This window comes from Orbicella franksi, chromosome 6, assembly GCF_964199315.1.
Source record: "Orbicella franksi chromosome 6, jaOrbFran1.1, whole genome shotgun sequence".
NCBI classification, from domain to species: Eukaryota; Metazoa; Cnidaria; class Anthozoa; order Scleractinia; family Merulinidae; genus Orbicella; species Orbicella franksi.
The window spans coordinates 21,052,775-21,080,333 of record NC_138150.1 but is presented as its reverse complement, the minus strand read 5'-3'; the positions used below and the strand labels follow the sequence as shown (position 1 = coordinate 21,080,333).

General features: G+C 39.1%; 3 protein-coding genes across 4 annotated transcripts; 1 reads left to right on the top strand and 2 right to left on the bottom strand.

Moving 5' to 3' along the window:
* Positions 1–3,713: 3,713 nt before the first annotated feature.
* Positions 3,714–8,405, bottom strand: LOC145490804 (uncharacterized). Its single transcript, XM_081469901.1, has 3 exons — positions 7,484–8,405; positions 5,297–5,398; positions 3,714–4,741 (listed from the first exon to the last, which is right to left on the bottom strand). Exons 1-3 carry the CDS (start codon positions 7,557–7,559, stop codon positions 4,512–4,514), a joined length of 408 nt encoding a protein of 135 aa, XP_081326027.1. The 5' UTR covers positions 7,560–8,405; the 3' UTR covers positions 3,714–4,511.
* Positions 8,406–8,591: 186 nt separating this feature from the next.
* Positions 8,592–13,304, bottom strand: LOC145490802 (uncharacterized). Of its 2 annotated transcripts, XM_081469900.1 has the most exons (3): positions 13,128–13,304; positions 11,114–11,218; positions 8,592–10,165 (listed from the first exon to the last, which is right to left on the bottom strand). In XM_081469900.1, the coding sequence occupies exons 1-3, from the start codon at positions 13,201–13,203 to the stop codon at positions 9,480–9,482; spliced, it is 867 nt and encodes a 288-aa protein (XP_081326026.1). In that variant the 5' UTR covers positions 13,204–13,304; the 3' UTR covers positions 8,592–9,479. The 2 variants fall into 2 exon arrangements, with proteins under 2 accessions (XP_081326026.1, XP_081326025.1); XM_081469899.1 differs by lacking the exon at positions 13,128–13,304 and having other exon boundaries at positions 11,114–11,412.
* Positions 13,305–20,164: 6,860 nt separating this feature from the next.
* LOC145490800 (uncharacterized) lies at positions 20,165–25,937 on the top strand. Its single transcript, XM_081469898.1, has 7 exons — positions 20,165–20,304; positions 21,786–22,112; positions 22,749–23,778; positions 24,371–24,499; positions 24,699–24,779; positions 24,883–24,933; positions 25,874–25,937. The coding sequence occupies exons 1-7, from the start codon at positions 20,229–20,231 to the stop codon at positions 25,935–25,937; spliced, it is 1,758 nt and encodes a 585-aa protein (XP_081326024.1). The 5' UTR covers positions 20,165–20,228.
* The last annotated feature ends 1,622 nt before the right edge of the window (positions 25,938–27,559 follow it).

Below are 27,559 nucleotides of genomic sequence, written 5' to 3'. Positions count from 1 at the left end.
GTGCAATTGCCGACAAAGCAAAGCGTTTCTTTTCCAGTTTTGACTAGGTTACCATGGCAGATAACGTGGAAAGATTGGATCGATCTTCTTACGGCGAACAATCCGTCACGTAAAAGAAAGCATTGTATTTTTCATTCTCAGTATTATTTACAACTTTCTCTAGACAAAGTTCGGTCCTTTGTTGTGTAATTATTGTCGATATATTTTCCCACCAGAGAGGATGCTGCATATACAACGTATCCACGATTCTACGCATATAACCACGCATACTCTGGGTATGATAAAGCAGTTGAATTTTCGCCGCAATATTATGGAATGAGGTCCTCGCCTATGAAAATGATGGCACCTCAATTTGCTCCTGTTCCGCTGCGGTGGGATCCCCGTCCAAGTTCGAATTTCATGACGTTGATAATGTAGCGCGCGACTGTTGAAAGATCAACTTGAGTTATTTGACCCGGTATAAACACTGGACGAATGTACCAAGGTTAAGTAACTTGACCTTAGTAACTGTTTACCTTGGTAAAAGCTCAAATGTAAACACAGCATTAGGTGCCTCAAGCGGGAAAATAAACTGAATTTGAGCTCTCGAAAACACAAGGTCAGCATTGGTCATGCTGTAACGGCCTTTGCCAATTAAAGTGCCACTAAAAGTGAAGTTATTACGGTATTTCCCCTCCAGCTAAACTCAAAAAACATTGTTCGCAAACTTACCCCTGTTCTTGACCATGTCCTTTTCGAACTGTGGGCAAATTAAATCCAGGTCTTTCAGGCTATTCTTTTGAAGTGCGCTCTTCGCAAGATGTTGGCGTGACAACATGGCCAGCAAACCAAATGAAGAAGCCACCACTTTAATTCCAAAGCTTTGCCACGATAACTGGAGCAATCGGCAAGGCAGGATCCAATTTCCACTCGTGCAAATTCGTCTGAAAACTTGCTACCACCGCTCTTTTCTTTAAAAAAATCTTTATCGGACTTATGATACAATCACGTTCGTTTAGGACACACCGAGTTTTTTTCGAAGTAAGATCTGGATTGATGCCGCGAGCGAAGAGATAAAATCCCTTCCTTGGCACAATCTTCGATCGAAGGTCAACCGTGAACTCGCTTTAAGGTCGAGGCTGCAGGTCACGAGGTGAAATGTAAAACCTGTTTCTCCGTCGCGGGAAACCATGCTTAGTTAAGGTTACAGTATACCTTCGGGTCGGCAATTTTCTTCAAATTTGGATTTTTGGGTCAAAATAGTGGTCGAAGAATAATCTCTAATTTCTGAAAAAAAATTTTGAAAAAGGCTAAATATTGGCGGAGAAGTGGCGGTTTTACGTTTTCACCGGAAGTAAAAGTTTACCTCTTGATTGACAGCCCTATGGCGCGTATGCAATCAACCGAGACGATTTTCGCGGGAATTACCTATATGGATGTCACGAATTGACTACTCAGTTGATCAGCATTGTTGTTCTGACTACCCAGCCTTTTTGATATTAGGCTTGTCTCTATTAAGTTATAAGTAAACATAGACCACGTTTAAACCATGGACCGGTTCGAAAAAGCGAAAACAGCGAAGAACGAATGAAAATACATCAATGAGTGAAGAAGCGAAAGTTCGCCACGTGGATGAAGCTATAGTTATCGTAGAAGGCGGGCAAATATTCGTGTAAGAGAAAAGAAAGGTTCTGTACAAATTTCGGAACTTGACAGCAATAACAGGGATGCTGACAGAGACTCTTCTGATGAGTCCGATATCGACGAATCGTCGGACTCATTGAGACCATTTGAAATATTATCCATGCACAGTTGCTCTCACACAGTTGCTCTCCGCGCTGTCTTTTGTTTGTTTCCTTCGCTCAGCCACTCTAGCGTTCGTATCCTTTTTAGTCTTCCCCATTTTGCCAGACCAACTTCAAGAAAAACCGAACTACAGAAAAATTATCTCTCTGCCTTCGGTTCCTTGAGCGCATTGCGAAACACAAGACTTGTGTAGAGATTCGCGCGTAAATTTCACCACGAGGTTAACGGTAGTAAAGTTTCCCTGCACTGATTGGCTTAGTTATCTGAGAACCCAGTTGAAGGCATTTGTGGGCGGAGTTTGTTTGCGAAGCAGAAAATTTTTCTTAGCGCTGTTTTCTCGAATAAATTTTTTCACTTGAAGCAGACACTTTAAAGAGTTATAACTCAAAGGGAATTTGTTCAATTGCTCTTAAATTTGGACAGTGGCTAGTTTAAAATATAAACTACAAACAGGTGTCTGGGAATGGTTAATTTCGAAATACTTTTTCTTCGAGAGCGATTTTTGTACGATCACTCCACATTTTTTTAATCCTATTTCGAAAATGTTCTGTAACTTTTTACTGCAATTGAATATGCCAAAACGCAGACCTGTTTTTTAAGCGCTTTGGGCCCTGAAACCGAGGAAAAAATTAGATTGGCGAAAAACGAAATTCGCTTTGACTTGTAGCTTTCGAAAGGTGATTCGGGCGCTCGCATTTAGTGGTCGTGAAAAATTCGACAATTCATTTTCTTTCAAAATTCTTGGTATAGTTTGATAGCCAGCTCCATAAGCTTTAATTTGATATAGGGGTTTAGGTATCTACAGCTTAAACTGCACGCGCTACATCGCTTGCGCGCGAGACACCCCTGAAGGTATACTGTAACCTTAAAATAACAACACTTTCCAGATGCCGAAGATACGTGAGATAACAGTCGCTGAAACCGCTTTAACAAGATTATAACGCCTGCAACAACCGCAAAACAAAAATCTCCGCGGGAGGAGATACTTACAGTAGACATCAATTGTGTCTTCTCATGACAAGTGTCACTTTAATTTGTGAAGACAAACAATAGACTGCAAGGCTGATACTACGTGAAAAACGTTTCGAGACACCAACATGACAAGAACCGATAAAGTGGGATCGCAACAGTGGACAGCTGTTTCGCCCTTCTTGGGGCTCGTCAGCATTGTGTAGCGAAGATATGTAACGCCAGCCCAACAGCCAAAGCACATGAAAAATGACCCGTTCACTATATCAAGCTCCGTACTTTGACACTGCGCCCCGAAACACGCGTTGCCACATCACGTGTTTCGGGGCGCACGGAGACAAAGTGTCAAGATTGGTGTCTCGAAAAGCAAAAGAATAAATGTGGCTGGACAAGGCCAGCCTAAACATTTAAACATTCAACCGCATGGCCAGTACCATGCTTTAAAAACGCAGCGTATCGGATCTGAAAAGACCTACGGTCCGAAAATACATGTATGAGAAACCAGAAACTGCAAGAGACCGCATACGATAAACGCTGCCAACGTAGGATTCACAACGTAGGATCTCTTCTAGATCCTACGTTGGCAGCGTTTATCGTATGCGGTCCCTTGCAGTTTCTGGTTTTACTTTAATTTGCTAGAAATGAAAACAGGAGGAGAAATGGTGAGTTGTTATACCTGCTTTGATTAAAACAGAGACAGGAGTACTGTAGTGATTACACTTTGAGAATGTAAAATGTGAGAGCGCTACATTGTAAACCGACTGATGTAAAACGGAATGGCTGAATAGGTGGGATAAAAGGTAGAAAAGAAAAATCAACTATATTTGTACTGGAGAGAAAGGCCAGTTTGAAGACACCCGATAATGATGATGACGATGATTCACCAATAATCACGGGGCTTTGAGGTTTTCGTAACTTTGGCCGCATTTTCTTTTCAATATTGTTAGTTGGGAATTTTAATCTTCCTGAGCTGAAATTTGAACTACTGCCAGCTGCCATTTGCTCTAAATAAAATATACGATAATGTATTCGTTTTAAATGTTTAATTTAGACCACTCATTTAAACAAGGCTGTGACTGGCTGAGTACGCCAATTTTATGTATCGTTAATTTTCAATTTGCATTGCAGTGTACGTGGGTTCGTAACTTTTTCATTCATATAAGTAATAGCACGAAAGCTCGAGCAATTAAGGATTTACACTAATCTCGAGATACCGTTTTGAAAATCATGTCAAATTGCACTCGCTTAAAGTCTGAGTGTAATTTTGAGAGTAATTTCAAACATCACTCGTAGAGTACATCTTCCATTGCACGTATTCATACGATTACCTTAACTGAAAACAGGTCTTTTTCGGTGTGTTGTTCAGTCAGAAAACCTGCTTTGGAGCGAAAAATAAAGGTTACACGCGACAGCAAATAATATTGGAAAGCGCTATTTGTATTACAGCTGCATACGTTTCCGTAAAAAGAACCAAACGTTAGTACGCCCCCTAAGCACTTTCTTATTTTTGGCAGTACATTAATCTGACAAGTCTTAGAAGTACTTAAACTGCGCGAATACACGAATGCGGGAAGCGACAGCAATCAAGCGGTGAGCACCAGTTGTAAAGAGAGTAACCTGACGTTCATTGTCTCTCCAAGTTCTCTGTAACCATTCATAAACCGTATATCAGTACATAGTACACGATATTTCATGTATCGTTTGACGTGAAAGAAAAAAAAAAAAAACTACCGTTGGGATCTATATTCTCTATTGTATCAGTAACGAGAAAGTAAATAACTCCAGAAAATCCCTATCATTACAAGCACGTTGGTTTGTGAGAAGTCCGTTGTTGCAGCAGCTGCTTTTACTGTAGTATTACGATTATTCCATTCCCCGGCCCCGTTACTGTCAGTTCCATGAGTATTTACAGAAACAGTGCTTTCTGTTGGAGCACGGTGATGCGATGACGTCGCCAGTATCACAGTTGAAGAAGGAGAAATGTTTACTATAGAAAAGAGATAATAAGCCAATTAAAAAATAACAACAAATAACAACAACATAATTTACTTTGACTCAGAGAGACAACGGACCTTGATTCGGTAATCTTCGTTGAAGCAGCTCAAAGTGGTTTCCAGCATAGCCTTTTATTTTGATGGATCAACGCTACCTCTAGTTTGTACATTTGGTATCAGACTAATACCCAACCAATGGTGAACAAGCTACAGTCATTTTCTTGACATCATAAGTTACCATAGCAACGGTTCAAGCTGATGAAAACACCCTTAATTTAAGCTTGATGGGATTATAACTCAAACATTGGTTCGTTGAGAGCATGTAAAAATGCAACTTGTTGCTAAGTTAAAATCTGAAAAATGGGAGCAGACTCAGAGGCGCCTTAAATTTTGAAACATCTGAATTAGACATATGTTTGATGCCATTATTGTATAGAACTAAAAAAAAAGGGAAATATAAACCTATCCTGATGGTAGAGCTGAAATATACTGGAATTAAAACTGTTGCTAGCCATCTCAAATCTGTTCTAGTTGAAAAGCTAACTTACCACACAGATTACAGGTCTGCGGACACTGTTGCTTTACGTTGTCATAGATACAGTGATTCGCATAATCAGGACACTTGAGCAAACGATCCTGACACTGACCTACTGTAAAAGAAAAGTCAGCAATCACAATGGTCTGCAGTTACCTACGTTTGAAGGACGGAAGACGTATACATCGCAGATTATAAGTCCATATAGTCTACCGTAAACTTCCGAAAGTAACGACCCTCGTTACTTTCGGAATTATAAGTCCTTTTGGGGCTCGTCACTTTCGGGCGGTGGTTTCTTTCGGAGAGCAAAAAGCGTTACATAAAGTTGGTAGGAGTGAGTTCTTTTCAGTACGAAATAAAAGACGAAAATTCGTAAAAACAGTTATATCATGAGATACAATTCTTCGTTCCAGTTTAAATCTATTTTGCTGTTACATCATGGTGAGCTCTCCATGTCTACATCCTGTTTCTACTTCATGACGCACTGTTATGTTAGTCTGCTATATCAATATCTCATTGCGATGGTCAGGTTTTTAATTTAAATTCGAAGAAACGTTCCTTTTAATACGCATTAATTGAAAATGATATTAATTTAAATCAAAGTTTCTCATATTACGTTCCTGTTACTTGATGAAAACTGTGGGTTTTGCTTTAATGGGGTAACATCACCTGATAAAGCGGAAATTTACATTTCACAACGCTTCGTGTTGTAAGTGATACCTTCCCTTGCTGCGGAGTGCTTTAAATCAAGTTATCATAATATGTAACCTTCACCTAACTAATTTGACTGGAAAAGTAAATATACTATTGAACCTTGGTCTCTCTAGTTTTCGGGGAAGGTAGTGGACGGGGAGGGGGGAGGAGGAGGGTTGAAGGTGGGCTCGCTACTCGCTGCTTTCGGGGAGTCGCTACTTTCGGGATTTATTAGAGGCCATACGTTACTTTCGGGGATTGCTACTTTTAGGAGTCGGAAGTTTATGGTAGTTTATAATGGAAATACAGGACTGACTGTACATATTATCGCAAATATAAAGTTTCCTAGTTGACACCGCACTCGAAGATTTGCCTCATGACCTCATTCCTTACGAAGCTCAATTTACTACTTATCCCTTACACAAAAATATAAATGTTACCATCACATGCATTGTAAAACGATTAGGTGTTGCTTGTAATCTAAAAGAAGATTTAGAGATAACAGAAGAAAACTGACATGCATTAGCAAATTGACCTATTACTCTCTGCTAAGTGCGGGGGATTCCCTGCTGTTAACATGAAACGAAATACACGTATGCAACGTAACGAAACGAAACGTGAATAACATTTACGATACCCTGTAGTAAAGAACAAGATCTAGCTCGCCTCAACACGGAAATTTTCAGAGCTGACAGGAGGTTGAAGGACAGGACCCATACAAAGCATCTTCTGAGATAATTTTGGTTTAGCTTTCATCGTGTTTATTCAAGTGGTTTTATTATCAGCTGTGTTTCCTAATTAGCCTTCCTAATCTACTTATACAATAAACAAAAGTTTGTTTAAAAACAACAATAAAACAACAAACTGCAATTGAGCGCAAAGGCATAAGATTTATCTCGAAATAACACAAGGCTTTCAGGCTTTCGGACTCCAAATGATTGACGCTTTCAAGGTACAGATTGAAAAGATTCCAACATTTTTACATAGCTTAAAATATATCTACTTTATTTACCGTGTTTAGCCTGATACAATAATGATAAAAACTCGAAAGGACATGACAACAAGTACGATCTTGCGAGACTTTGCTGAGAATTATAACCGACGTTTTTAAATCATGGAGATTTACTTGTGTTGTGATTTTCATGGTTAACCGGTGCATTTAATCGGGGACAGCAATTCTAATCCCTAATGACGCCTGACTCTCTTCACCTTTTCATCAACAAATTCAAGTACGTTATGAACATGTCAAATTAGGCAAAAGATTTCTCGCCGAAAGCAAAACCAGATTATTCGCTAAAGAACACGATCGTATGGAATCTTAAAGATAAGCTGAGGTAAATTAATTAGCAAATGAAGGGGGATTTCATTCTTAAAGCATTTAAGAGTTAAAAAACAAAAGCGTTCAGTCGTGAGATTGGCACAAACCCATCCAAATTATAAGCAAAACTGGTAATCTCCGCATTTAGGAACATTCCTCGAGGATATGTAATAACAAAATGTTACTTACCTGCATAAGCCTTGTGAATAACCAACAAACGTAAACACACGAATATTAGTAAGGTAGGAAAGTTGACCAAACCCATGAATCCAGTGCTATGCTTGGGTGTGAAGTGAAAGGATTGTTCTGTCGTGCAATTCGCCTTGTGTCGTCTTATGCCGAGTATTATATTTTTAAAACTACAATAGTTTTGTAAGCAAAGGTCATTTAGGGCAATGATTTTTCAGTATCATATTTCCGACAGGCCGTGACAAAATAAGTTTTAAATAGTTTATTACCAAACGAGCGTGCCTGCATGGGGCCATCACTCACCCCAAGGCCCTACTCGTACGCCATATTTTTAGTAGCCCCTGCTCAAACGATATTTCGCCCTTCGGATATGTTCATGGATCAGCAAAACCTAGTTAATTAATTCTCCAAAAAATTGTTACTGTAGCTTCGATTTGATCAGTTGCTTAGAAGTCTATTTTATGACCAAGAATGCCGGGCACGAGCCCATCGATCACCCTAAGAACTGTGCCGGGTGAGCAGGGAGAGTTGAATCGTCTGGGATCCAAAATGAAACGAAGGTCTTGAAGCTAGCGAAGGAAAAGTTTTCTGGTAAGAATAAATTAGAGGAAATTTCAAGGGCACTGTATCGTAGCTGCTTATCACAGGGCTTTGGTTGAGAACTAACTGCTGATCATTTTTGGGAATGATTATCGAGTGGGTTAGTGCAGGAGCCCATGGTTAGTGTTGGAAAGGGGTTCTATATATTAGGAGTAGGGTAAATACATCAATTCGTACTGCGTAACTTGGTTGTTGAAGCTGATTTAGTTTCTAAAGAAACTGTTAGGCTGCGTTCGCGGGCAAGTGAAGCACTTAGCTATCACTATCAACTTGAACTGACGAAGGACTAACGGTTAATCGGCTATATGGTCTTATTTACAAGGTAATCTCTCTAAACCTAATTGAGATTACTCCCAGTTTCGGGAATCCAAGGTAGGTTTAGAAAAAGCCAATCCTGTGAAAAGGATTTTGTCGTGGACAGCCCAATCACGCATTTAATTTTTCATCCGCCACGCAAAACAACGCGCATGCTGACATTACCAGCGCGAAAGAACTGAGTACTATCTCTACGTTGCGTTATTGACTCTCGGAAAAATAATGGAATCCGAGATGGTGTATCAAAGTTGATGAACCGAATGACGTATCTGACGTCGTATATGACGTCATGACAAAAACCTCATCTTGTGGAGTAAGCTGACTGCTGTCTTTAAAATTTGAAATGCTTTCGATATTTAACAATTATTCAACGAAGTGGAGGTGAATAGTGGTGGATATTTACCGAGCCACGAAGCGACGAGGTACATATCCATCACTTTCACCGACACTGAGGTGAATCAAACTCCCGAGGTGAATAATTGTTTTACTATATACCACACAAGCTGAATAATTAGCGGACCAAAACGTTATTTTATGTGTGACAAGCGGCCGGAAATTTTAAAATCTCTCGCGCCGGCTGCTCGGAGGTAAATAGTACTAGCTAATCACCTCCGAGGTAACCAATCAGAGCGCGCGAAAGGCACTATTCACGTGTGCGGTATATACTAAATCTTATTACAATGTAAACTCAACGAGGGGTCTCTTTCCAGCCCCTCGTCATGCCTCAGTGGGGGTATAAGTTTGCTTCTATTTACAAGCTGGTCAGGAAAACAAGGCCTGAAATAACAGTTAGTACAGGTCTGCTCTTTTAGATATTTAAAAATGCTCCCTTTAGTTTATTTTACCTATATATATAACCTGACCATCGATCAGGGCCAAACCTCTACCCTTGTTAAATAACTAATATAATTTACACAGTGATATACAACTTTGTAAGATTGTACAGCGGGAGTCTACAATGCTAACAATAACTTTAAAACAGCTGTCTTGTTCTCACTGCAGCACATTGCAACTCCATATGAAGAAAAGGCACTCTACAGAAACTTCGCGAACCCATTTCAATTTTCAAGTTGTCTGTTGATCAGTACCAATACATAAGATAACTCCATAAGATCCCAAGTGTTATCAACAAGTTTGCTTGTGTTAACTTTGTCTTTGATGCAGATGCTTTATCAAATTTCTGTGTTTTGATGTTGTTGAGTCCTGTAGAGCTTGATCGTAACATCTCTGTGTTTTGTGTTGGAGGACTCTTAAGAACACCTTGCGACAGATCAACACTGCTTGGCTTTTGATTAAGAACTGGGGATATAGACGCAGTGCTCTGTGTTGGGGTGAGGCTTTGAGACACAGAGGTAACTTGGGATGTCGACACAGTGCTCTGTGTTGGGGTGAGGCTTTGAGACACAGAGGTAACTTGGGATGTCGACACAGTGCTCTGTGTTGGAACAAGGCTTTGAGACACAGAGGTAACCTGGGATGTCGACACAGTGCTCTGTGTTGGGGTGAGGCTTTGAGACACAGAGGTAACTTGGGATGTCGACACAGTGGTCTGCGTTGGAACAAGGCTTTGAGACACAGAGGTAACTTGGGATGTCGACACAGTGGTCTGCGTTGGAACAAGGCTTTGAGACACAGAGGTAACTTGGGATGTCGACACAGTGCTCTCCGCTGCGATAAGGCTTTGTGACACAACTGCTCTGCTTTGGGTTGCATCGATAAGGTGTGATGATGTCATCGATGTTAACGGTGATGAAGGATGAATAGCTCCTATAGAAGAAACAAATTCATCATATGTATGGAGTTTGAAAGACAAAACCCTTCCTTAATTCACTTTTATACTTCATATTCGTTATAAGGTAATTGGAGGAGCTACTAATGAAGGGAAAAAAAACACATTATTATTATTTGACTGTCGATCGCCGTAAGTGTAACATGGATCGATTGTAAGAAAGGCGCTTTCATGATCAGCTAGGTTTCCCTCGTACAGCTTCGACTGTTAGAACTATCAAGTTTGTCATTTAAGTGGTTGGGTTATGACACCCAGTACCTTCAAAGTTTCATTCCGGATTTGTTATTCGATAAGGGAAAAAAAATGTATATCTTACAACATTTTGAAAGGCATGGAACTTTCAAGATGGCAACAACGTCCGAAAATAAAATTGCGTTTGAGTTTCTATTCTTTGACTCTTTCAATCTAAGAAAAAATGAAAACAAGTGCAGTGCACATTGTAAAAGAAACTTCACGTGCTTCTTTGCTTTAATGTGCGACACGTATGTATATATAGGTTAATAATTTTGCAACAAGGATGACTGGAAAAACTGGCCTGTTTTAAAATAGAGTTTCCTTCCCTGTAACACTCCGAGGTATTTACGTTGCTAGTGAACGCCTTTAGTTAAACCTCAAAAGTAGACTTATGAGAGGAGGGCTGGGGCTCTAGTTTAGCAGTTACCATATTACATCATATATACCATAAGATCAGATATTTTGTCACAAATAATTGCGGTTTAAGTTTGCTAGGAAATAGTCTATATAAATTTACCAAAGCTAGGAAAGGACCACAGGGCTAGCGATAAGTTAGCAAGATGGTACAACCTCCTAATAACTCATAAAGGAAGGTGAACAAGGGAAAGGCACTACAAATTAAAGATATTCCGGCTTTTGGTCATTTCTTCAAGACCGCCCTCTGAAGCTTACAATCTCAAGTAATAACTTACCACACTGATTACAGGTCAGCGGACACTGCTGCTTTATGTTGTCGTATTTACAATAACTTGCGTCGTAATCAGAACATTTTGAATTCAGGTCGTTACACACAGGAGCTAAAAAAAGAACAAAAAAAACCGTCCTCACTGAGACTGTGATCGGAAAGATATAAATGCAAGGAAATTGTGAACTAAAATGGAACATGATCTGTCAGATGAAATCTTGCCGATCAGTCCTTGCAACATTTTGGTCAGACCTTGACGCAGAAGTGTTGAAAAATTGATAAAATAGAGGACGTCTGGGAAGTCCATACACGTCTATGCCCACTTAACTACTCGTGAAAGTCAAGCTCGACTTGCATAACTCGATGTATTAGGCTAATAAACATACACATCAGTATTTAAGGTAAAAATTAACCTTCATATCAGTATGATATCATGGGTAGTAATTATGTAAGAACTATAGAAGTGAAAACGTTAGTTGAAAAAAAAAAAAAAAAATGATATGACATCTAACTATAATAACATTGTTGACGCCATCATCATTATCAACGTCGTTATCATCATATCATTACATCATAAATTTGTGCCGCGAGGCACAGAAGGTCAGGAAAGAATAATATCGACAAAATGAGCCGCGACAAAGGTAAATAAAGAAAAAAATGGCTTTCTTGTTTAAGAGGTTACTGATAACCAAAGATAAATAATTAATACGTGCTCACAATAGTGATGCACAGATCAAAGCGGCCGGAATGAACACCCGGAATCACGTTTTCGGTATTGATTTTTTGATGAATTTCACGGGAATAAAAGCCCCGGGGTTAATTATCGGAATTTTATGGGATGTAAACATGCCGTGGCTTTACAGTAGCGGGAGAACCGATAAAGACGATGACAAAGCCAATCAGCGAGAACGAGACGAAATGATTTTCATCGATCAGCACTATTCAATGAACAAGAAGGCTGACCATTCACGGAGACTGCCTCGCATGACAATTTTCAAATTCTGGCAGCAGTGTTATTTCATGGATTGATTCGCATTGTCTCAACTTTGTTCTTAATTGACTGGTAAGCGGTTTTTGTATATCACACTGTTTTATCGCCCTCTAAATTGGCATAGCTATTCTAACATGATTATACAGTAAACACGAGTTGAGCTTTAAAAGAACATTTGAAACAAAAGATTTCTCTTTTGAGGTATTAAATCTATCTTGAAATAACATTCTGCTCTCAAACCATTTGCAACTTAATTGTTTAAAATTCCGGAAATTTAGCTTACAACATTAACAGAAAACGGTTAGGGATTTGGCCGTCTAGGAACCTCACGAAAAATAAAGGCATTTTGTGTGGAAAGGAGGACCTGTGGGCGGTAATGCGCAGACGGATCAAAAATTGGCGTCAGGCATGAGGTTGGCGTAAGTTCGATTCCAGCCTGCTCCGAGTACGTTCCAGTAATTGCCAAACTGTAACGGAATGTTCCATTCGTGGCTTTAGCCTGTCCCGGCCAGCAGGGAACAAATGCCGATTTGCCCACGTAAATAGTAAACTGTAGTAAACAACTACGTTCTTTCATTGTGGTTTCACATAGCGATCCAAGCCATTTTTTTTTACACGTTATGCACTGTACTTTGCCTTGTATGGTGAAATAACCGAATTTTTGCAAGAAATTTCCTCCTTTAGAATACCTCGTCAAGCAAAACCACGGTGATGAATCTGTATACAATTGCGTTTTATACGGACGCTTCAGAAAAATGCTATAGTTTACCACTGGCAAATCTTCCAAGGCGGGAAATGTATTACAGTACTGCCTGATAATGTCAAATTAAGCAGCCAAACATAATGTTGACTCTCTCTTGCTTATAGCCTTTATAGCACAGAAGTGTCAAATAGAGAGAGAACAGAGAGAGAGAGAGAGACCCAAATCAAAAGTCTTATTTAGGAGCTGAATTGAAAGAGCAATTGTTTGATATATGAGAGATGATTATAGATAACTGAATGTGTAATAGATATACAGACTGTAGTTTACCTGCGCGAGCTTGCTGTTGAATGACGAGTAACGGACAGATGATTGTTGTAAAGACAGCGAACTTGACCAAATCCATGAATCCAATGTTGTACCTTTTGGCTCTGTAATGAAACGATCTTCCGTGTAACGACTTGCTTGTTTCCCGCTTTCCGTGAAGACCTATTTATATAAAACGGTTTGAAGCAAGGGTCATTTATGAGCCGTGATCTACACTATTGTATTTCAACAGGTCACAATTACGTTTTAAAATAATTCATAAGCCCACAAAAATTAAGAAGTCTTGACCAAAAGCAATTAGTGATGACGTGTTTAGGACGTGGCTTTTGCGGTTTCCGTCTCGCACGTGCATTAGCAAGACTTCATGACACTTCCGCTGTTTATTAGAAACAGTTAAACATTTCTCGATACTTCTCGTCTATTTCAAAAAAGGAACAATACATCACCACATTTAGGTAAATGCTTGTTCCCGTGCCGGGATTTGATGCGATTTGGTATGTATAGGAGGAAAAAACAATACACTTTTTGTCTGTATCTTGATATTATAGTATCAAATATTGTGTTATTGTACAGTATCTTTATAACAGAGGTTTACAGGGCGAGGGCTCGATTGGGAAGGAAATGACATAAAACGTCTACTACTGAATACTGTTATCAGTAGCCCAGTGACACTTCGACAGGAACACCCACACAAACGAAAAGAATGCAAAAATGAGGCAACCGCAGACAGAAAGTCGCTACAGGAATCTTCTTAATTGGCTTTCTTCAACAAAAATCCCACAACAATAATACCAATAATAAAAATAAAAGAAACAAACACAAGCAGATTGAAACAAAACAAAACATTTAACAAAAGAAAACTTGAAAAAAGACAAAAGAAAAAATCAACAGGAACGTTTTTGTGTTATGGTATTATATTTGCAAAAGCTTCACAAATCATTTATTATCCTGTAAAACATTGACACCATTGTCAGGGTCAGCTTTGACACGGTCGCAGTAATCTATGGAATGCTGTCATTTCAGTCGATTAAAGACTGGAATTTCAAGTGAGATCAATTCTTCAGTAAGTTATGCCCAGTTGCAGGTCTATACTTGGATACACAAATCGGTGTTAATTAATGGGCATACCTCCCCAGCTGTACCACGCTTTGAAAACTTGTCTTTATGTCAGCAATTAAAAACATGATGGATTCCAGCCGCAAGTCTGGAAAAAACAGAAGGTGAACGGAGGAGCTGTTGACCTTTCTTGTCTTTGTATGTAACAATCTATAAATGCTTCAAATGACTATGCAATACACTCAGTGGAATTAAGCTACTTACAGACGATAAACTCGAGGTCATATCGATAGCATTTGGACAGATCTTGTTACGATCTACGACACCATTTGATGGGGCTGAAACACGGCAGAAATCGTCAAGAGTCTTCGAGGGGATCCGGCTTTTGCGAATTATGATAATTCATTTAAAATTGATAATACTATTTATTTAAGGACCTCCGTTACTATAAAAAAGCTAGCTACCGAAAGTATTTGGAGACTCTTTTTAAGTGCCTTTGAATATTTGACATTTTCATATGCACCCACTCCACTTTCATACTGCTGAACAGTACGTCATGTTCCAAAAAAGATAAAGTCTACACCAAAGCAAGATCTTCTTACAATAGCTTTCACATAAATAGTCGCCACAAACTCAAACGTTAAACTATTTTACCGCTGGGCATGGAAGTGCTTGAGTGCTCCAACAGCTCACATTTGAAAGGTCAGCACGGATGGTCACACGCCGAGGGTACTTAACTCATTACAGTCGCTTCTTACGGTTTAATAACCACTCCCTGTCGTATGAATGGTCACTGTTTCAATTACAGTGGGCTTAAAAGTTAAGAGGTGTAGCCCGGGGGAGGGGGGGGGGGTACACCCAGAAAAATTGACTTGGGGTGTGAGGCCCGCTTCCCAAAACCCTTACCCTATTTATGACCAAAATCTGGGATATTCCCTACCCTAGTTATGACCTGATCAAAAATTCAGAACCCTATTTATGACCTGACCCTTAAATCAAAACCCTGTTTCAGACCTGCGTTATAATTAGTTCCCTAGTCCGTACCAATGTTAAATTACTGTTAACATAACTTGTGAAGGGCTTCTGTTGACTTTCTTTTCGATAATAAAAACTTGCTTTTTCTTTAAAAACATACCCATACCAAGGCTAGAGTGCAAAAACCATACCCTATTTATGACCAAAATGGCCAAAATCAGCTAAAATCGATACCCTATATATGACCAAAACGGCTGGAAAACCCTACCCTTTGGGGCCGCACATACCTAAATAGCCCACATAAGGGAGTACCCCCCCCCCCACGGGAGGTGTAGCAGCTCTCGTAAGCTGCCATTCTCTTATCATTGAAGCAGCTGTTATTATTTGCGGGCTAGAGCCATTGTAGCTGTTCTATTGCCATTCCAAAGCTGCTCAAAGGGTTTCAAGCCATTCATGTGAGACGTTACGAGAACTGCTACCTCGGACCCTAAGAGTTAGAGACATATTAAACTGTTAGCTGTCTCGTTTCCTCTCGAAAATCAGGAAGAGGGACAGGATGAGGGTTTTAAGACGAGAAGGGACTTGAACAAGATCAAGACAAGATACTATTTAAGGATGTGCCACGCTGTTTGCGCGGTCGCATTCATGGGGATAATAATAAACACTCGTCGGATGCTGAGAGAAAATACCGGCTGGTAACAATCTAGAACCATCTTCTTGGCATATTTTGCTCTGGGAGTGAAAGGGAAGTTACTGTGGTCTTCTATTGAATTTACCCAGTGTTTGAATTCTCGCTCTTATAGGCCATTAATTGTGAAGCCGAAAATACCACATGCAAACGTTACTACGTTTCATGAGGTTAAACAACAACAACAACAACAACAACAACAACAAAAACAAACAAAAAACAAACAAACTAAAATATTTTACATTGTAGTATGTGAATGTTGCACAGATTTCATTTTGAAAATAATTAAGAAAAAAAATGTGGAGCAAAGTAATAAAGGGATACGAGCGCAACAGAAGATATAAAGCCCTTACGTGGCACCCAATAGTGGAAACCCACCAGGTCTTGGCAGACGTTTCATCATACAGAAGAACTGTCTAGAGTAGACATAACCTTATGAATCCTTGTGTATTTGAATTTTATATCTGACTTCCTAACTGAGGTGAAAGGTATGTTGTTAGGAATTTCACTCTCAACAGTTACATGTCTTGCATAACTGAAAGAAACTGAGGAAAAAGCTGAAAAGCAAGGAAAAAGTTTTTTTTTAAAAATTACAGGACGAACACTCACATTACTTACAGCACTGATATTATACTTGCATATATATATTTATTATATGGAGAAGAGTGTTTTACTGGGAACTAAACCACTCGTAGATTCCATACACCACTTCATCCGGGACCCGAGTGGCGTGTTTTCCGTATGTCACCTTTGTGAGTGTCGTATCGTTCAATGACCTCACGATTCCCGCCTTTTGCTTTCGTTGAATTGGTTTCTCCATATAATAAAAAGAACGTTACACGTTGGCTCGAAGATATGAATTTTATGTTCTTGCCACTCGAACATAAAATTCATATCTTCTCGCCACCGTGTAATATCCTCTATGTATACTTACACTATACTTACTACTTACATGATACTTACACTACTTATCGGCTTGCACTCAGGTACTTACAACGCATATATTACGATATAATTACACTAATTAAATTACGGTTGAGCAACTTACAATGCACAGCACTAAAAATAACTTTTTTTTGTACGGAATAGAGTTCAAGTTTCTACTGTTATTGAAAACATCCTACTTATAAAAAAAATATGAGTATTACATATCACTGCTACACATTTAAACTGACCTCCAATAAATATTTATGAATTACTTCTACTATGAAATCAGACATGGAAATCTCCCCATGTGTTCATTTTGTGTTGTATAAATAATACTTGGCAAACAAGAGGGTGAAGTTGAGTTTTCTTTCAGACTGATAGTTCTGCATTTTTTAAATCTATTTTTCTACCATACATTATTTCGATCTGCGAGAAGCATAATGAGGTGGCATTTTCATCGTTGAACCACTTGATAACTTCCGAAAACAATTGTTTAGCGCAAGAGCAGTTTTGGAGAGTGTGGATTATTGAATCGTTCACTCTACATAGCATATCTACATAGGATATCGTCTTCTTTTCCATAAAGGAACAGCTATTTTTTGGTAACTATTATCCCATGCAAAACTTTAATTAAAATAGAATTATCTCAGCTTGCTGTCCTTGCAAATGGATTTCATATCTCCAAAATATGACTCTAAAGGGATCTGGTCTACTCGTAAGTCTCAGGCCCATTTTGTGCTTGCCCTGAGTTGGATTTTGTTCTTGTTGATTAGTAATTTTTCAAAGAATTGTTTTTCATTTTAAGGAGATTTACGCAGCAGGTTTCTGATGAAAGCGGAAAAAATTTTTTGACAGGAAATCTGTTTTTTCTAGAGGGGTTACTTTTGCCCTCTCTATGACATTTTTGAGGATTGCTGAAGTAACTTGAAAATAGGCTAGAAAATTGTACCTTAAAATACATTTCTTTGTAAATTTTATGCACGACATCACGTTACCATCTGTGTCTAGAAGATCTCGGATGAGAAATACTGACTCCTTTGTCGAACCAATTTTTGTAAAAGATAGAGCATCCGTCTAGCAATATGTCTTTGTTATTGAACAAAACAAATTCCTGTGTAAAAATCTTTGTAGGATGTTTTAAGCTTTAGGAAATGCTAAAGGATTTCTTTGTAGAACTGGGGTAAATGGATCCTTACAAGAAACGTTTTATCGTAATTACACCTTAACGAAAAATTTAGTCCACCGAATTTGTCCAGTAGGTACTAGTTGGGAGCCCTCCAGGCGTCCTCGGAATTTTCCTCTTCCGATGTAAGAATAGGCATCCATGCCAGCTTCAATCATTTTGCCATGGTGACTATACTGGGCGCGCGTAAACCTCAATGTCATAGTCGGAAATTGTTACTCAAAGATTTGATTTTTTTTCTTTTTCCGGATAAATTTGAAAATGGCGGAATTAACGGCTTGGATATAGGCTTTCCAATGTTGAGGTTTGAAATCGTGTAGACCAGCTGCGAGATTCCAAGGCTTTTTGCTATAAATTATCTCCAAAGAGTGTTAAATTTCGACAATTTCAAGCGTCAAAGGAACTTTGCATTTTCTACAGTTTTGTCTCAAAATTAAGTTTTTAATTTTGTTTTACATCGTAAGATACATAAGATCCAAGTATTCGAACAGGCTTTTCAGACCACTGGATTCCTAAGGGTTTTTCTTTACAATTCCTCCAAGGTCCAAGTCACAAAGTTTTGGTTTTCGACGGGTTTAGTCTTAAGGCGGACAAGTCACCCAAGTTCAGTCTAGAATACTGATGGCTCCTCTGACGGAATTTGTATTGCTGTTAAGAAGGGTGGTGTCATCTGCAAATTTTTAATTCCCTATGAAAAATATTTATTTCCTGGATTTCCTTTCCTTGTCTAATTTTGCCTGCTAAATGCTCGACTCCCAAGAAAAAGAGATTAGGACACAAAGGGCATCCTTGTCTAATCCCCTTGGTGAGAAGGTGAGAAGTAGTGTTTGCACTATAACCATTATTCAAGACGGAACTCGGAAAATCAGAGTAGAAAGTTGAATTCCAGCGTTGGATGGACTCACTGTAAAAAAAAAAAAAGCCTGAATAATGTTTTGGATAAATTTCCATTCGATCAATGGTGTTAAAGGCTTTTTGAAAGTCAAGTTGCAGGAGGATACCTGGAATGTTCTGGAGTTTTGTTTGTTCCAAAATGTCGTATGTATCTTCCCTTCCGAGCAAACAAGAAGTGAGAGGACCTTATGTAATCTCCTGGCAAATACTTTGAACATAATTTTGTAATCTAAATTTATTTATGGTATGGGCGCCAGTTATTAAGTGATTCAAGATCAGAATCCTCTTTCGGAACGAGCGTGATCATTCCTTGACGTTGAGAGGACTGGAGTGTTTACAGTCATAGGTACTTCCACCGCTTATGGTGAAACTTCTGCGCTGTGGGTTTGTTAATTACGCGAAACGGATGTTGGTTTTTACCATACTGTCGCGGGGGAGGGACTTTAAATTTTGTGTTAGCGATTCAGAACGACTTCCCTGCTGACATTCCTTTCTCCTCCCCTATCTTCATCTTATAGTACTATTTTTATAACTTGATGAAAGGTGGAAATATTCGATCCTGTTTATGATGGCCTCTGTGAGCATCTGTTACATGGGCTTTCCTGAGCGCCAGTTCAATTTTGAAAGTTTTCCACGACTTGACTTTTTAAGCTCATCGTTCTGTTCTTTCATACTCAGTGACCAAATCAGAGCCATACTCATGTACGTATGCGATTAAACTGATGATATATTTTTTGACGTTTCTTCCGGTTTAATCATATGCAATAATCTACTAAAATCAATGATTAAAGATTGCACGACAAATGGTCACATAGCCTTGTAAAGCATTATGTTAAAAAAACTGAGACAGTCCTCCTTGTTAAGAGAAGAATTGCTATAGTTTTTTTAGCAAATAGTAAACGATATGTTATTTTCGATTTTATAAAGCTAACGCTGTCCACCCATTCTTGTCATGGTTTATTGTTTTCACTTGACCTTTGAAAGGACACGGACTGTAGCTTTATGAAGTCGGTGACAAAAATAAAGTATCGAAACACATTTTAAAGACTTCAACATGCAGTGGCTGATCTGCCAACAGAATCATTGCGTTAATGAGTGTCATGAGTATACCATCAAACTGATACGGTGGATATGTGTAGTTGTCGTCTACGCGAGCACGTAGTTCTTGTCGAGTACTTTGTAGCGTGACTGAAAACAATGTCATTGAAAAAATAAATGTACTTTTCATCATTTTAAAGCACGTGAAAGACCACCCTTTTCGAAGAACAGCCCTATCACAATATTATCAAAAGCAAGTCGACCCTGTGTTGTTACATTCGAAAGTCCGTGAGTGAAGAATTCTTTTCCGAGCCAGAGTTCGTTTGCCTGAGTTGTAACTAAGATGTACGTATGGCGAAAGCTCCTTTTCCTGTTAGCTGCGATACATGAAGCGAGTGGCACATGGGTCAAAGGACCAGGTACTGTGACTCGATTTTTTCATCACCCAATAATCGAAGTGATAAACGCGTCCCTTACAAGACTTTTTTCCTGGTTAAGGAGATTTGGCCAAATTTTCATTTCACTAAAGTTCTAAGCTTTCTTTCTTAGAAAGAAATGATTTCGATAAGGATATAAATGCTCAGTGAAAAACGCAAAGTCGACTAAGAGGAAATTTCAAAGATAAATAGACCAGTTGGGGCGCGTCCATAACGCAAGTGAACTGTGTGAATGTTCTACCTCTAATTAAAAAATTGAAATCTGCATGAGAGAGAAAAGGTTCGTATAGTTTAACGGAAATATTAAAATGTATACAAATCGACTAGGAAACTCTTTGGATATAAATTTCAGATAGCGTTGCGATTTGATGATTTTAATTTTTCGTTCCCGAATGTCCTATAGCTAATTAAACAGCTTAGTATATCGACAGAAACCGGATTCTTAGCGCATAAACCTCTGTTACCGAACTGAATTTTACCGGCTTCACGATCACGCGGCTCACTGATAATTAGCATTCTAGCTAATTTTGATAGCCTTTAAGTTCTAGCTTGAGAGTGATGTAATTATGCCATTCTTTTAGGATAGCGATGTTTAGAAAATAAACCAAACAGGTGGCGAAAACCGGTAAAGTCAACTACTAGAGGAAATACTGTTTCCACATGCTGACCAAATTTGGACGTTCAGTTCTTGAAGTTTCCTGACAAGAGAGCAATAAGTGCAAAAATTATTTACTAAAAATCTACTCATGGCACGGTAACTTTTAGAATACTATCTTAAACAACTCACTTTAGGTCATTTCTCTAAGTGACACCGCGAACATTAAATTCTCAAGCGTTCTCGAGAAAGTTAATGTCCAACCTCGTGAGAATGTTTGAAGTGTGTGTCATGGTGTTTTTAACTAACGCAGAACGTCCTTTTTAGGTGAAATATAGATAACTTCAGGTTCAATTTTCTCTCGCGGGGTCAGCTTGAGAGCTTAAGTCTCCGATAAGTTCTTCTTAACTGTATTCAAAATAATACCATGCCACAAGGTTTTTTGGTAACTCAAGTTTTGCCATCATTGGTCGAATGTTCTGCGGAAATCGGCTTAATCACCCATATAGGTCTCATTCCCAAAGTAATCCCTCTCATGATATTTTTAAGTCACTCCCAGGCTCCGAGATCCTTACAGGACGGTCTAGAAATAGGTAATTCTGGAATGCAGATTTTCCTCACGTGGACGGCCCACTAAGCGGCTTTACACCCACTTTTCCTCTACGATGCACCTAGTACGCAACGCGTGTGGTAACATCAGCGGAAGAACTTGGGACCATATCTAAAAATAACTTTAGAGGAATTACTTTGGAAAAGTTTTACATGGTCAGATTAACCATCTTACCCATCTATTATTACAAGTCTCTTGTTTATTGATACCCTTTCTCTCGATGTTGCTAAGCAATTTGGTGGTGTTGTTCATGATTAGGTATCAAGTACTATTTAGCTACATGTGGCAGACAAAACTGTGACTCGGTATGCGGGACATTTGGGTTCCAGTGTGCTAGAACTGGCCAAAGCTTTCCGCCTACCTCCGCCTTATGGATATTCCAGTCTTTGGGAATCTCGTGTAAATCCTTCAATTCAACTGACTATTACACATATCAAGACAGTCCGAACTACGTGGCCGAGTCGCCGGGAAATGAGGACTGGGTCGGCGTATGTCTCGGATTCAAGTCTATACCCAGTACCATCGATTGTCACACGGCCAATAATACTTACGTGCGCAGACTTTGTCCATGTTACGACCCTTCAGGTAAGAGCTTTAAAAAGAACACGACAATGGTTTGCTGTTTGAGGTACTGTTATCTTATCCGGATGGTTGATTTTAACTCGTTTCTCAGAGGCTTTACCTGAGCGCTTTTAGTTCTGTATGGTTCATCCACATCGTGCCTTCATTTCCTTTTCAGGTTATAATACATTTTTCATTAAAACGTAGATTTTTCTCTGACTGGGAGGACTCTCCGGCCGTTTTTGAGATCGTAACCTCAATCATACAGGTGTTTATAGCCTGCTGTTAGAACAAAGCCTTTTGAGTCTAGGTTGTAAATATACGAAATTTAATGTCTTTAGAATTTCCTATATTATATAAACTTAGCGGCGTACGTGAGGTCGAGTTGTTCAAATGTTACTGGCTAGACTTCGAGTTATGCCTGTAAAGGGGTGATTCAACTGGACCACAAATAAAAGGCTTGTTCCTGAGCGAGGTTGTGATCCTCTTAACACGAGGAGATCGATTAGTAACAAGGCACCTCTCTCCATTTCTGATGGGTCTTCAGCTCAGTCACCAGTCGCCAAGCAAAGTCATGATATTCCGTTTGTAATTTAAAAGTGTTGAAGATGAAATGAGTTTCTTTAAATTGTCAATGATTATCATTTCCTTCCTCAAAAGTAACCCAGCAGCCTGTTACAACAAGCCTGAATCTCTCTACTCCCACACAACGCAAAACCACCTCCACCACCACAAGCGCCGCTGCAACCACCGCGGCTTCCACCACCACCAGCACCACAGCCGCCGCCACTACTACCACAGCGGCCGCCAGCACCACCACCACCACTACCACTACCACGACAGCCGCCGCCACTACCACCACAGCGGCCGCCACCACCACCACGACTCATGGAACATCTATCGGCACAGCTAAACCTCCTAAAACAAGAACAAGAACAACAACAACAACAACAACAACAAGCGAACCAAAAACAACAACTAGCGAAACTGAAGCCGCCGCCACTACCACCACAGCGGCCGCCACCAATACCACGTCTCATGGAACATCTATCGGCACAGCTAAACTTCCTAAAACTAGAACAACAACAACAACAACAACAGCAACAACAACAACAACAACAAGCGAACCAAAAACAACAACTAGCGAAACTGAAGCCGCCGCCACTACCACCACAGCGGCCGCCACCAATACCACGTCTCATGGAACATCTATCGGCACAGCTAAACTTCCTAAAACTAGAACAACAACAACAACAACAACAGCAACAACAACAACAACAACAAGCGAACCAAAAACAACAACTAGCGAAACTGAAGCCGCCGCCACTACCACCACAGCGGCCGCCACCAATACCACGTCTCATGGAACATCTATCGGCACAGCTAAACCTCCTAAAACTAGAACAACAACAACAACAACAACAACAACAACAGCAACAACAACAACAACAACAAGCGAACCAAAAACAACAGCTAGCGAAACTGAAGCCACTACGGATATAGGTTACACAACTGCTGAAAAACATTCAACAGAAAAAGACATAGGTACTGGCCTATCACGGGAACAAGTAGCCGCGAGTGGGAAGACGGAGAGGACAGCGCTAATAGTTGTTGCCGTTATTGCTGCTGGCTTGGTGATTTGCTTGTTAAGCTTAGCATTTCTACTGATGTGGAAAAGAAGGCAGTTGAGGTTATTTTTTGACATGTGTTCTTTCCTTCAACTATTCCTTTCAAAATCAAAATCGCCTTGGTCTTAGGCTAAATTTGTAGGTTATTAATTATTGTTCTTGAAGACGTCTTGCGTGAACGTCTAAAGTTAATTTACGATAGTTGATTTCCCTAAAAAAAGTTAGTAATAACTTAGCAGGATGCCCTCTAAGGCGTAAACGCTTCCAGAATAGCAAGCAGCCAGCTCGCGCCCTTTTTTCTTATTCTATGTCACTGTTTGAAAGCGCGCTCCCCTTCAAAGTTGCCAGTTCATTAGCTGATGGATTATTAACGATACTCTTGGTAATTAACCAGAATTAATATGCTCGTGCAGCGTTTGCTTTGTCACCCAAATTGCCTATAATATCGTGTAGCAATAGGACATTAGTGACTTGGGGAACATCATAGGCTGATACTGGGATAGAAGATGATGATTTTTTTTTACTGAATATTGAATTTTGCATTGCTCGGGTGAAAAGACGTTACTGCCATTTTGAAAGATACGGTTTTCGGGTTTCTTTTTTGCGATGTGACCATCACTGGATTGATCACGCATTCAACAATTTTGTTTACAGAGGGAGACGAAACAAGAAACAGGACAGCGAGAAGCTTCGTGTCGGATATCATAAGAGCAACAACAAGATGGCTGTGCCAGATATGATAGATGGGTTGACAGTGGTGGCCGACATAGAAGAAGAAAACAGGTGTGATTTGTAATATTAGTCTCCTTATAAGACAGTAACTCTGAGGAAGATCCAGGATAATATAATAAGGTAAAGACCGCCTAACTTGTATGGTGGTGTACCACGCCTACAGCCATAGATAAGAGTAAGAGCACCCGAATTGCATTATGGATGATTAGTGTTAATTAATGGGGTGCTCTAATTTTCTCTGAATTTACAGCTACTGTGACATGAAATTCGCCGGCCGATCACTTCCCAATACCAAGGACACTAAAGTCAATTGTTTGGCGGAAGACGAAAGGTGATAAAGCCTTATCTGCAGCGTACGCGTTATAAAATGATTTTCATTACTATGTTTCAACTGCGCAGATGCTAATTTTGTTCCTTAAACATTTTATTCACAGCAGTTATGAGAACACGTTTGAACAAGTCTCTGAAAACATTCTGTATTCAAGGTAACAGAAAAGTGATTTTTACCTCTAATCTCACCTACATGGTAACATATTCATTTTGGTAACAAGGGTCCGCTTAACTGTATTCTTACTAGCAATCAAATTCACATTTTTAAGTTACTGTGAGTCGGAAAAATGCCTGAGAAGTGAAGACGATTTTGGCCAGATTTTATTTAAATAAAACACATGAGTACGTCAGTTAAAAATCTCAATCTCCTATGGAAATGGTCAACCGATTGTCTCGGGTGAAAAAAGCGTTTAGTAGATCGAACGAAATCATACAGAAGAATTCAACCAAAGAGAAGACCACAAATTGACGTAACAACCATTAAAAAACTAGGCAGTATTTTCTTCCTCGCACAGTCAGTGCAATGCTTGACTCGTAGGACATTTCCACCCCGACCCAAGTCAGGTAGACCTGAATACGTAGGTGAAGATTGATTGAGGTGAGCGGATATTACCAGGCTGACGTTACAGCATTGGAATAAGAAGATCATTTAATCATTGCATAACACATAGATAAGAGGGTCAAGCAGCCATGTGGCCTTTTCAATGTCATTTAAAAATGTCATATTTAGAACAGGACCTCTTTGTATATCACCTGCAGGTGAGAGAACTTCCTGTAATAAATATTATTATTATTATTATTGTTATTATTATCATTATTATTATTATCGTCCTCACGTAATGTTTGCTTAGAGTCCTTAGGGCCGAGACCAGACCATGGTCCTGGGGCACTAGGGGATAGCCAGTTTTTAGCTTGATAGCACCCTCCTCAAAATGTGTGCTGTACCTAGCAAGGTTATCTTTTGTAGTTCACTGATGCTTATTATTATTATTATTATTATTATTATTATTATTATTACTATTATTATTATTATTATTACTATTATTATTATTATTATTTCGGTTGATATTATTTCTGTTTCATTCCTGATCATAGCGTCCCTGAAGGAACCAATATGGCCTTTGCAGCTGACAACAACATTCCACTTTATGACAGGTAAAAAAGCAATCTCTCTGATGTACCATCCCCTGACAGTAACCCTTTAAATGGTAACAATACATTTTATTTTCATTTTATTTTTTATTCAATGTTTTGAATCTCGCGACAGCAAGACCTTTAACAAGTCCCTATGCGTAACACGGGTTATGTTTATAATGAATGCTACTCTCCGAAGTGTCCTTCTTAAATATATCAAATTCAAGCTTACATTGTACAAGCTGTTGGAATTGAAAGGCAGGCGTGCCCGTTCCTATACATGTTTGAGGATAGCTCTGAAGGTGTGTAGTTGCGCGAGTTTACCTGTGGTCGCTTCATTAATGCCTCAGTTTCTTTTGATTCCAGATTGGCCTAGGTACGTCTGTTGAACTGAACGCAGCTGAAATCTTTGTGCCGACTCTGCTTCGAGGCGAGGGCAGCTTAAGAATGAAGTCGATAACGATAAGACTGAAATTATTTGTATGAAATAGAGCATCAAAGCTTGAGGGGAAATCAAAAATATGATTCAAATCTTTTAGACATCAGTAAAACAACTACATTTAGGTTAAGTGCACTTAATGAACGGAAGATCGGTTTTGATTAATGTAGCTAGCGTAGGTTTTAATGGTAGGTAGGTAGGTAGGTAAGACTTTATTTTACGAGGGTAACATTTGACAGTATTAAAACTGATAACCTAATGGCCCTCAAAAATTAAAATTTTAGAAAAAGAAAGAAATAGTACAATCGTAACAATATTAAAAATAACTAAAATAAAATAATTAAGCCTACATACATCGTAAAATATTTATAAAATGTGATTATTTACAAATTTTAAAAAAATTTACAGGAATAGTTTGCTAAGAATTTGGTGATCTAAAATTATTTTAAAAAGGGAGCGCTTAAAATTTTCTACACTGGTACTCTGTTTGATGTCCACACTTAATTTGTTCCATTATTTTGTGGCTCGCACAGCAAACGCTCGACCCCCTTCAGTAATTCTCTTAAATCGCGGGCACATTAAGTTTATATTACAAAAACGGGTTGATCTATTATGAGTGTCAGAGTTTCTGATAAGTAAATCATTTATATATTCTGGGGTATTGCTATTCAGCCTTTTGTAGGTTAGAGCGCATCGATTTATGTATCATGATTCAGCATAAAAGGGAACCCACTTTAAGGTGTTAAATAAGCCGACAGAAGGTGCTGTTCTTTCGGCATCGAGGATAATTCTAGCCGCACGTTTTTGAAGACGCAGGACTTTTATAAGATTTTCTTTACTGCAAGAAGTCCAAATCGTGCTACCGCAAAGCATTTCACGTTTAATGATCGTAGAGTAGTATATGTCTCGTTGATTGCGTTTCAAATAAGGACTTATGTGACGAAGGAGCCCAATACGTTTCGCCAACTTTTTGCATAACTCCTCAATCTGACGATTAAATGAAAGATCCTGATCTAACGTTACCCCAAGAAGTTTGAAATCAGTAACATGTTCAATATTCCTTCCATTCAAGTTAATATCTACTGAGGTAGAGGCGACAAGGTTCCGCAAACGTTTGTCTGTTACCAGCATGGACTTCGTTTTCTGAGAGTTAATAAACATAAAAATAAATGTTGTAAAATATAACACTAACTAACTTCTATCACATA